Source organism: Orcinus orca, chromosome 4, assembly GCF_937001465.1.
Source record: "Orcinus orca chromosome 4, mOrcOrc1.1, whole genome shotgun sequence".
Classification (NCBI taxonomy): domain Eukaryota; kingdom Metazoa; phylum Chordata; class Mammalia; order Artiodactyla; family Delphinidae; genus Orcinus; species Orcinus orca.
The window spans coordinates 129,010,806-129,023,152 of NC_064562.1; the positions used below are offsets into that span (position 1 = coordinate 129,010,806).

A 12,347-nucleotide genomic window follows, 5' to 3' on the forward strand; every position below is an offset into this window, starting at 1 on the left:
TGTTGTTGTTTTTTGATCTTAACCAAATTAACTACCTGCCCTCCTTATTTTAGTTAGCATTATTCAGTGAAATATTTTTTTAAAAAAGCAGTTATCTAAAGGAAAATATTATATTATCTTCACTATTTAATTGTTTAAGAAAATTATCTGAAGGCTTTTTAAAAACTGAGCTGTGATGACACTGATTCTGAGCTGTGTTACTCCTTCATAAAATTAACTGCCACATTTTGATTTGCAGGATCTCCAAAGGTGGGTCAGTGGTGCTAATCAACATGGCTTTGTCCTGGTATCTTTCGGAGCTGGTGTCAAGTATCTGTCAGAAGACATTGCTAACAAACTGGCAGGAGCTCTGGGGAGACTGCCCCAAAAAGTGATTTGGAGGTAAGGTAATAATATAGGTTGTTTCTTCACTCTTGATTTCCATATCCTCTTATTTAGCCCGCAGGTCTGAGTAAAGCACAGCCCATTGATTCCCTGGCAATATTAGCAGGATGCCTTTGACTTTTCATTTTGTTTCTTAGTGTATCGAAATCTAGGGATTAACTTATATAATACTCTGTGATGGTTAAAAAGACATCTAGCCCATAGCATAAAAAGAAGATCTGATGCACAATGATGTATTCTTGTGATGGGTGCATTTTTATGTTACCCTCATTTACCCTTCTATTATTTATTATCACTTAAAAATGTGTAATTGCATGCATTTCTGTATATTCCTTCAAGTCAGTGTTGGAATGAGGAAAAAATGATGGATGAATGATTAAATTGGTAAAATATTTCATGGAACCTTTTGGGCTCCCACTTTGTCTATAAATACTTCCGATTTCCTTTATCCAAGAGACCAGGCCTTTAAAAATACAGTAACTTGGGCTTCCCTGGTGGCGCAGTGATTGAGAGTCCACCTGCTGATGCAGGGGACACGGGTTCGTGCCCCGGTCTGGGAAGATCCCACATGCTGCGGAGCGGCCGGGCCCGTGAGCCATGGCCGCTGAGCCTGCGCGTCCGGAGCCTGTGCTCCGCAACGGAAGAGGCCACAGAATTGAGAGCCCTGCGTACCGCAAAAAAATAAATAAATAAATAAATAAATACAGTAACTTGCCAGTTAATACGAGTCAAAACAGACCCCACTTCTTCTTGGAGGCACTGCCAACATGTGTCTGTCTCTGGAGTTTCTAACGCAGTGTCTAAACTTGGATCTGGACACTTATTGTGTATTTACTTAGTACCTGTCCCCACCATTGGGCTCTAGGGATACAGCAGTGATCAAGGTCAGCCCCAGTGTCAAGCCATTACAAGTAGGCTCTGAGTAATAGGGGTTTTTCCTTTGTAACAACTGTGGGAGGATTAGCTCCTCCTTATCCTGGCTAAGCTATGAAATGGATACATATTTTATTCCAATGGTTTAAGTCTTCTCCCTTTGGATTCCAGTCCTATTGGATTTCTTCTATTAGGCTTAACCCAGAAAGTGCCCCTTCTACTTTATTTGGAACAGTTTTGTATCTGCTTATTTCAAACTCTTGCCATTCTCTCAGTTGATAAGCACTGTATGGTTTATCTTTCAAAGATCAAGGCAGGAAACAGCCTAATTATGTCCTTTGCCCCACAGAACTGTCTCTGGGGCCCAGCTAGAGAAGAGTACTTCCTGCTTTCTTCCAATTCTCAAGCCTTCCCTCAGTTTCGGGGTGTCCAGATGGGAGCTATTGACTGCCCAGTGGTGGCCCTTGCTGGTTGTTCCTGTTTCACCTTCTAGCTGGTAGAAAATGACTTTCTAGCATAGGGTCATTTGGTTGCTATGTCCCCCATCTCTGTGGATAGGGGAGGAGAGCTGAAGGAAAATAGATCTCAGTATAATCAGAGTGTTTCTTATTTATCCCTCAGTCAATGAAAATGTGAAAAAGAAACTGAAATTTTTGTTGTTACTAAAACATTTCTTCCCTCTTAAGAATGTCAACGAAAGATCATGTAACATTTATTTTAAATCCAAAAATTTAACCAGAGAGTTCACACAAGGAGTAAAGTGTGATTTTTTGGAAGATTCATAGTCTGGTGTATATTTCAGGTTTTCTGGAACCAAACCAAAGAATCTGGGAAACAACACCAAGCTCATAGAATGGTTACCACAAAATGACCTGCTTGGTAAGTCAGTGACATGTGGGTGCTTACTTGGCTTTTAGATTTTAATTGTGTAAATGTGAGTTTTACACTCGAGTGGCTTATACAATACATGTATGGTGTATGATAGAATCATTATGTTATCTAGTGCGTTAAGTCCTGGATTTCAGACCAACAAGTCAAACCTTTAGTTATTGGCAAATAATTTTAAAGTATAATCATTTAGGCCTATAAATTAAAATTTTTAGACCAGTCACAAATTTTAATTTTCTGAAAAATATACTTAATACTATATAAGCTAGTGGTGAGTAAAGTTATACCTAGTTATGTCGATCAGCTAAAAGTAGTAAAATTAAAACAGTGAAAACTTAGATTTATGTTATAGTTTTACTACAGATGTATCCAAGAACCCAGAGAAATTTGAAATTATTCATTTGTTTGAAACCACAGAGAAGCAGAAAGCCAAAATAACAGTCAACTTATTTTAACTTTACTTGGATTATCTGCCTAGATTTTACCCTAAATCACTGGGCACTTTTGAACACATTATTTCTTTTGATTTATTTATTTCTTGGGGTTCTGATCCTCAACTCAAAATTAAAATACCAATTATATGCATATCTTTTAAGATATCTGAATCTAATTCTGTTTAATAAGCACAGATAGTAAAATGTAAATTGTTTTATTCATTAAATCTCGAGGAAAATAAAAGGCCATATTATTCTTTAAGATATTACTTATTAAGGAAATTATAAAAATGTTACTGATTTTGGCAATATCGACCATCATTTGTTCAATAATACTAATCTAACAGATTATGTAGAAGTAGCTTTAAGTTATATTCTTAAAAATAGACTTTTAAAGAATATCTTTTAGAAGCTAAATTGACCCCCTAAAAACCTGCAAATTGAATTTTGTAACTAAAAAACAGTAAGTATATAGATAAATAATTCCTTTTGTTTAGTTTATTATAAATGCTATTCTATAAATGGTAAAACTGAGAAAAAAATAACAAGACAGTTTACCTTTTTTGATGTTTGTATTTTTTTTCTTTTTCTTTTTTATGTCTTTACTATTATGACTTCAGATTCCATAGAAGGTAGGAAGGAAGCAGTAAATTTAAATAAGATATCTTGACCATCAGCCATCTCATTTCAGCAGGGGCACAGCTGTCTGGGAGCATCTAAATCGGTCTTATGGGTTTTTTTCTGCGAGGCTCTACAGCGAGGTGTAGCTACACCCAGAGGCCCTCCTCAAGTTCACATCTCTTCTGGGTTCCTCAGAATCTCAGCTCTCTGCGTTTTCTGACATTAGCATCCTTTTTAACTCTAGCCATGACCTTTGTGGGTCCTCTGTTGGTTTCTAACTATGCTCAGAAGATTCCTCCAGGATGAAAAGCAGGAACCAAGTCAGTGTCTCTCCCCTCCCCTCCTCTCATGACACTCCCCCCTGCTCTCCATACACCAGCTCTGCATTATTTTTCACTGCTGGGCTTGGTGATAATAAAGTTTTGTTTAAAGAAAAAGGGTTGGTTCTACTACTGAAAAGAAAGTTTGAAATCCACTGCGAGGGTAGATCCCTTAGTTGGGCTGAGTTGAGAAGCCGCTTGTGGGTCAGAGCAAGAGACACTGAGTGACCAGCCTGCTAGATGTTGAGGTGGGAGAGTCCTGGAGCCCCATTGAGACCCAGGTTCACACACAGAGTTCGTTTTTTTACTTGATGTATGTTTATCTTAAATGTTTGTGTTTTTGCAAGCTATAATTCCTTTCTGGCCATAGAGCACCTATCCTGAGTGCAGTGTTTCTTTGTCTTACACTTTTTATGCAAAACTTTCTGCTCAGAAGGAGATCTGGATTTTTAAATACCTCATTAATTTTGATGAATTATCTCTTTTATCTCCATGACAGCTAGATGTTACGTGATGTCCCATCTCTTACAACTAACTTTTGTAACTGTCTGTCCCTACATGTTTTTATACCTAAAATGTAAAATCAGACCCTGAGATTGTGTAGCACAGGTGCTGATATGACTTGAATGTTGTAAATGCTAAGCACCATACAATGTTCCTCTTTGGGTAAGCACAGAAACTCTTCATGGACATCTGGAATCCAGCCCCACATTTTTACATATGTTTTTTTGCAAAGTGTGTTAGACTTTAATATAGATAAATGCTTGAGTAGCCAGAAAGTGAGTGTCTGTGTTTAGTAGAATGTGATTGCCCCCTGGTACTTTTTGTCATTTCTTGCTTTCATTGATATCCTGTTAATTATTGGCCATTTGAATGCAGTTGATATTTGTGTTTTGGGAGAAGATATTATGATATAATTCTTAAAGGTATAAATATTAGCTTAAAAATGGCTTTTAACTGATATATGTAAATCAGATAATTATGTATATAACAAGCATTGTAATTGGTATAGAGCAGTAATCTGTGAAACTGTGCCTTTAAAAATCCTATATCTGAAATGCATGTTTATTATAATATCAGCTTTTAAGAAATTTCTGGAAAATCTCTTCCTAGAACAATACACAATATTCTAAGTTGTTTTCTTTTTTAATCCTTCTTTAGGGCATTCAAATATTAAAGCCTTCCTGAGCCATGGTGGTTTGAATAGTATTTTTGAAACTATGTATCATGGTGTTCCTGTAGTGGGAATCCCACTCTTTGGAGACCATTATGATACTATGACCCGGGTACAGGCAAAAGGTATGGGGATACTGCTAGAATGGAAGACAGTTACTGAAGGAGAGCTGTATGAAGCACTAGTGAAAGTTATCAATAATCCCAGGTAAGGTTTCAATTAATATTAAAGCAGATGAAATATATATACCACAGCACATTGTCAATAGCTGATTATTGCCAGTAGGTTGTCAATAAACCAATTATAGAAATATCCTTTAGATTGCTGTGTATAATGCCTTGTGCCTGTTTCTGTCATTTGGAAAATAGAAATAGCAATCATTTGGCCAGCCTTGTATGACCTTGAATAATATTCTACCAAGGTTTGACAAACTAAGGAAAAACTATCATGGGAACCATTGGGCCCCTACTGTGTGTCCATTTTTGTGTCCTTTATCTCATTTTGATGCTCATAAAACTATATATCACCGTTCTCCTTATTCATATTATAGAGATGAGGCACTTGAAACTCAGAGAGCTTATGTAATTTGCCCATAGTTACAAAGCTATTAGAGTAGGAATTTGAACCAGGACTGTCTGATTCCAAAGCTGGTGCTCTTGATACTGCCTGGTGCTGGGTTTCCCTAGTGCGGGGCGTCAATGAAATGCCGAGATTTTTTTACTCAGGTGAATGACTAGTCAGAATCTTTATTTTATTTTTTTTTCTTAAATTCTTGATGTGTCTTGAGTTAACCCAGTTCACAACTGAGCCTGAAAGAGTAGAGCGTTGGCCTGTGTAGTTTTAAAACAAAGCAACAATATTTCCCATTTTTACGTGACATTTAATTGATCTTGCCTTTCAAATGGCATTAATGTCTGAAGAGTGTGAGCTTTTTCTGTTTATACCCAGGGTAGATGGCATAACAGTAGACTGAGAAACACTGCAATATTCTAAGAAACAACCAACAATAAGAACAATTCTTTCCTATAGAGCGATGTAGCTTTTAGGTAAAAGGCTGGGTTCAAGTGCACTGCAGTTCATTATGCTGTCTGTGTGGGCTTGGAGGTGGCCTTTGTGTGCTGACCCCTTAGAGGATCCAGTGTCTTGGTCACAGCTCTTGGCACTTGGATCAGTATGTTTGCTGATCTGAGGTACCTGACTGTGAGATCCCTTCATCTGTGTTCTGTAGCCTTTCTTTTAAAAGTCTAGTGTTTTTCAAAATGTGATGTTCTTATGGAAGATGATATGTATCATACAGGCTTTTAAAGGAAGATTTGTACAATGCAGCCCTCAAGTAGAGTTTGTAGAGAGATAGTGGCAGAGCTGCCGAGATTGGGTCGGTTATGCAGAAAAAGCAAAAGTCTGGATCATCCACACAAAATCAGTCTGGCTGTGTTCTGTGAGGTGTAAAAGGGGCCAAATCAGAGACCAGGCTATAGTCTTAGGTCACACTGCGATTAAATCCCAGCTATGCCATCTTCAAGTATACATAGGTGCTTGATTTCAAACTAGGTTTTATTTTGTTTAGTGAATAAATTTATATTCTTCCACAAAGTATCCATATAAGATAAATAATTAGTTATTTGCATATAACCCTTGAAAAGTTTAAATATTTAACTAAAGCCTTTTGCACATTCAGGGTAGGAAGATATCTTTATTCATTGTAAAAATGACAATGATTCAGGTAGTATGTTCTTTGCTAAAAGTAATTATATGTAAACTTAAGGCATTTATCTTTTTTGTTTCAAATACATGATAATGTTCCATATTTAACATGCCATAATTATTGAAAAGGCTGATTTGATTCACTAATATTGTGTCCAAGATATTCTAGTTTAAACCAATAGTGCTAAAGAAGTATCACTTATTTCTTTTTTACTCAACTTGAACCATGTCTTCCTTCTTCCCATACTAGTTTGGGTTTATTTACTGAAAGCTATTGCTTTTGTTCTTTGGAAGGAATTCTTTTGAATCTGGAGATTTTATTAAAGCAAGTTGTAGAGAAAGATGGGTAGTTAATCCTTATGAACTTAACACACATCCAGCCCTTGGTTATTACTTTTTTTTGTGGTACACGGGCCTCTCACTGCTGTGGCCTCTCCCGTTGCGGAGCACAGGCTCCGGACGCGCAGGCTCAGCAGCCATGGCTCACGGGCCCAGCCGCTCCGTGGCATGTGGGATCTTCCCGGACCAGGGCACGAACCCGCGTCCCCTGCATCGGCAGGTGGACTCTCAACCACTGCGCCACCAGGGAAGCCCAGTTATTACTTTTGATAGGAGACACTTCCCCTTTTGTAAAATAAAATGTGCAAGTCACATGAGCCCCTTACAAGGTAATTTGTTTTATTAAAAGTAATTTTATCCAAGACATTCATAAGGAGAGTTTAGAAGTGGCCTTAAGTGACCATTTTAATCACACTGTTCTTTTTTTTTTCCCCGCAAACTTTATATTCCTACTGGTAGAAATTTTGGGTTGTCAAGCAAACTATGCTGAAAGGACAATGCCACTTGCTACCTCTGAAAGGGGGAATCTTGGAAAATTGGGCCGGGCAGTGACTTAATGAGTCTGCTCTTGGGGAGAAGTAAAGGTCTGAGCGATGAGGCCCTACTCCATACTCACGTAAGCTGAGGCAGGTAAGGACTGGTTCTGGACCAGTGAGCCTATTGGAATTTCATAGGTGGCAGTGAAGCCAGAGTCCCTGCAGAAGGATCTTCGTCACATGCAGTCTGTTTAATCATCTCTAGAGAATGGGCCATAGTCTCATGACATTAAGGTACCTGAGGACCAAGATTGTTTTTAATCCTCCTTCTTCTATGTTAAAATAGAAGGTTGAATTTCATTTTCTAAGATACCATGTTTCACTTCCGTATTTTAAAGATGCCCTTTTATCCTGTAAGAATTTTCTCCCAAAACAGAGTAATCAAAAGTTTCTAATTTACCTTTTGCCATTGATTAGAAATAATGATAGATTACAAAGCAAGGCCTCTTAATAGTACAAGGAATATTACAGGGATGGCCTCTTAATATTTGGGTGAGGTTTTACACTTTTAAACCAACTGGGTTTATTATATAACAGTAATTTTGTTGTAAGGCTAGGATGACACAGAAAATGGGCTTTTTCTTTTAAAAAATTTACTTATATAAGTATTCAAAATACAAGAAAACAATTAACAACAGTTTACAGTGTTCTATAGTTTTTTCACAAACTTTTCAACACATGGTAGACAGTATGGCTTAGGAGAAAGATCATGGACCCTGGGAGGCAGGAAATTATGGCCATGAGGGCAGTCTTTTGTTTTTGTATTTGTTTTTTTGTGGTACGCGGGCCTCTCACTGCTGTGGCCTCTCCCGTTGCGGAGCACAGGCTCCGGACTCGCAGGCTCAGCGGCCATGGCTCATGGGCCCAGCCGCTCCGCGGCATGTGGGATCTTCCCGGACCGGGGCACGAACCCGTGTCCCCTGGATCGGCAGGCGGACTCTTAACCACTGCGCCACCAGGGAAGCCCGAGGGCAGTCTTTTGGATGATCTTCCCACCATCAGTCTCTTCCTTTCTTTAATCCTATCCCTGAAGCTCTGGTTTAAAGCCAGTCTCTCTGATTTAATGGTCTTTGATTCTAAGAACAGGGCTGCATATCTTGTCATTCTGAACACACGTGAAGGAGACTCACGTTCCAGTCTAATTTCCAGCCAAACACCCCTGTGCTACATACTCTTTCCAAATAAGTTTGTTCTGGGCATACACTTGCCCTCCCACCTTTATTACTTAGTTCACACTCTTCTCTTGGCCTAGCAAGTTTTCACATGTCCAAACTTTTGTTCCTGTATAAGGCACAGCTCGAGGGCCACACCCTCCATGATGTGTTTTGTAATCCTTCCATGTGGAAACTATTTCTTACGTTTGAACAATGCAATCTCTAATCAGAGATCCATGCTCAAAGGGGCTTTGTGCCAAAGATTGGCATAGAAATGTACAGTTAAATATTTTTGATCCTCTTATCAATCATTTAAGAGTGTTCTCTTTATATGTATGTATATACATATACATATATGTATCTCTACTGCATATAATGTCACTCACATATGGCTTCATAGTGTTTGTCAATTCCTTTTCATCTGTTTACTAAATATAATAATCTCACTCTGTCAGCTAGTGCTGTTTTAAATCAGAACAGAATTAAATGTCACTACTAAAAGGAAAAGGTGTTGGGACAAAATTCTGCATTTTTTTCCACCGTCCCTCTGTTTTAGAATCTAATAAATTCACTCCTCTTCCTGGTTGAGACTCATTGATTAATAGTATTTAAAAGCATATGAAGAGAAGGATTACGTGTATATAAGAGGCATGGTCTAGTGTAGAAGGAGCATGGGATTTGGAGTCAGAAAAACTTGAATTTGAATCTCAAATTTGTAATCATGGTCAGGTCACTTGGTCTCTCTGATTTTCATTTTCCTTATCTGTGTAAAATTTATTTTACTGTGTTAGTATAAGGTAATGTGTTGAAAGCACTTATCACAGTGCCTGGCACATACTGGGTACTTAATACAGGATAGCTATTTTTATTATTTTCCCCATTTTTAACTTTAGGGAGTTATGATCCTGAGCCTTATAGCTACATGATCATTCTGTGTCTTACCTCCACCTCATAGCTACCGTCAGAGGGCTCAGAAGCTTTCAGAAATCCACAAGGATCAACCTGGGCACCCTGTCAATCGGACTGTCTATTGGATCGATTACATTCTGCGTCACAATGGAGCCCATCACCTACGTGCCGCTGTCCATCAAATCTCTTTCTGTCAGTATTTTTTACTGGATGTTGCCTTTGTGCTTTTGCTTGGTGCTGCCTTGTTTTACTTCCTCTTGTCCTGGGTCACAAAATTTATCTACAGTAAAATCAAAAGTTTGTGGTCTAGAAATAAGCATAGCACAGTTAATGGACATTACCATAATGGAATCCCCAATGGCAAGTATAAAAGAAATGGCCACATTAAACATGAAAAGAAGGTGAAATGAGCCAACAGCCCACCTGATAGTAACAAATCTGTTCAGTCATTGAATTTTTATTGCTATAATTTAGTCTAACAACTACTAAAAGGAAAACATCAGAAAACAATTCTAACACTCCCTTATCTGATCTTACTAATGAAATTCTGTGGAATTAAGATGGCTGTAAAAAGCACAGACCTAAAAAGCAAAAATGTATTTTATGCGAATACTGATGCAGAGAGTTTTGGCACTGAACCTTTTAGAAGCCTTAATTATTTAAATCAATTAAGTGACCATGTCAGACTTTAGTTTTAAGTCTTGATATATGTGTGTCCCAGATAAGGAATGGTTTCTTTTCTCTTAAAAAAGATTTGTTTGTATATGTATGTGTGTGTGTATGTTTCCTAATTAAGATTATTTCAGCCAGCTGCTTGTTACATTTGTTGACGGTACAACGCACTGAAGAATGAAATAGAAAGACGGTTAGGATCCAGACGTTTCTCTTCTAGAATTTCATATATGGGGGCTCAGAACACTACCATGAAAGAACACTTTTCCCTCAAAACTGAATGCAGAGGAAGAAAATGAAAAGATAGATGACACCGGTTTTTGTACTTTTAGGGTTTTTTAATTCATTTTAGGTGTTTTGTTTTGTTTTAGTTTTACTTTTCTTACAGACTGTGGATACTTCTGGGGGAAAAAACATACAATTAAGTAAATGTATAAATTGGTTGTCACGTTTTACTTCTATTTTCTCCCTACCAATAATTTGCCTCTGGGAGAATTTTATAGTTTTTTTCTATTTCATTTTAATGAATAACAGTATGTTAAATGTATAATTAAAACAAAGCAACAAAGCTCTGACTTTTGTTCAGAGTACTGAAGATTACTGCTTCTGTGGCATCTTTAAACAGGGTTGTTATTTGAATGTTTTGTAACTGTTTGATGGCTTTTCTGTAATGTAATTTTTGAATGTTCAGGTGTGGTATTTCCAAAGTTTTAACTTTAACAAAACACCTCCTTCATCCTATTTTGTTGTCTGGGCCACACAGTCTGTTACATAGGTGCCAACATTTAATTCTTTTCATTGGAACATTTGCTTTTCTCCATATTGGTACCTGCTTTGTCTGAGAGGTTTGAGATCTGGTTACCAAGTCAAACTTTACATGTTATACAGAAGTGACAGAGAAATTGTACTACTTGTTTGTGAAAATGAGTTCCCACTCCCCTCCTCACTGCCTTCACCCTCACTTCAATCCATTGTGGCTGACATGGGACAGGAATAGTATTCATTTGAGGATAGGGGTGCAAGTCACAGACATCACAAAATCAGGACCTCCCAACTGAACCGTTCACTTGCTGGCAACTACGAGTTTATTCCCTGTCATTCTGTTTACTTAGCATTTGCACTACACATGTTGAGTGTATGCTTTATTTATTTGTAGTTTGACATCTTATGTCTGACAGCTGACAGTAGAAAAATACAGCATCTACCTAATGACGTTCGCTAACATGGGAAGAGTTGTGAAAATTCTAGAATGCTTAAATCCTTATCATACACTATGACATACAACTTCATCACACTCCCACCAGGAGCCACTCTCCTGTACTTAGAAATAATGTCACAAGTAGTTTTCTAGTGTACAATGCAGGCAAATATATTGCTGTCTGAATACTTGAAGAAATGGTATTACACATATAAGCCTATTAGTTATACCTTTTCACAATCTTATAATATTGCCGTTAAAAGGGAAAAAAGACACAGGCAATGAATGGTGGGATGGCAACAGGACTTAGAGTGTATGAATGAGTTGATTTTGCTTTTTTGGAATTGGATAAAGGTGACAGTAGGCATTCACTGGATGATTAAGCATAAATTAATCTCCACTGTGATAAAAACTTAAACAATAAACATTATTTAAAAATAGAGAAATGTTGTTGGAATAAAATTTTTATTCAGATTTTATTTCACAATATTATGTAAATCCATTATAAACATGTTTCTGAGACAGGTCTTCCAACCTTTATATGTGTATATGAGTGTGAAAACAGTGTTACATGTGAGAATTTTTTTTAATTATTATTAAACAGAGGTATTTACCTTACAAGTACATCAACATGGATCTTAAAATTGTCCCATAATTAAGAATGTTAAGTGTAGGTATTTACTGATCATTGTTGTTTTTTTTTGTTTTTTTGTTTTTTTTAGTAAGCTTATTGTTAGCCAGTTTTGGTAAATAGAGTGATTTTAAATTTTCCACGCTTGGGCTAGATTCTCTAATAAAGTAAAGTTTTCAAGAAGGTATTTATTCATTTATTTTTTAAAAAGAACCTCTGCAAGTATTTCTGTCGCTGGTCATCATATCAAATGCAAATGAGAATTAAGACATCAATCGTTTTTCCTCTAGAGCCATAACTTTTAATATCCCTCCACATAGACGTAGAGGCAGAATTTGAATGTCCGGGATTGAAGGGGAGTGGTGTTTAGGTTAAAGTGGTGGTTTATGATTGAAGTTGGAGAAAGCTAGAGATTCTCTCTTGAGGATGTAGTATTACAATCTGGGGACATTCTCAGACTCCCAAATACAACATTGATACCTTCTGGCAAAGTCTCTGGTGGTGTTTATC

The 12,347-nt window shown here is 37.3% G+C and overlaps 1 protein-coding gene across 4 annotated transcripts in view; it reads left to right on the forward strand.

Moving 5' to 3' along the window:
• The window catches only part of UGT8 (UDP glycosyltransferase 8), a 93,970-nt gene extending 81,950 nt beyond the window's left edge, over positions 1 to 12,020 (forward strand). For all 4 annotated transcript variants that reach the window (XM_049708890.1, XM_049708889.1, XM_033437714.2 and 1 more), the window contains 4 exons: positions 239 to 381; positions 2,060 to 2,136; positions 4,682 to 4,901; positions 9,383 to 12,020. In XM_049708890.1, coding sequence (XP_049564847.1) covers positions 239 to 381; positions 2,060 to 2,136; positions 4,682 to 4,901; positions 9,383 to 9,746 — 804 coding nt within the window. In that variant the 3' untranslated portion in view covers positions 9,747 to 12,020. The remainder of the gene's footprint in view (positions 1 to 238; positions 382 to 2,059; positions 2,137 to 4,681; positions 4,902 to 9,382) is intronic.
• The last annotated feature ends 327 nt before the right edge of the window (positions 12,021 to 12,347 follow it).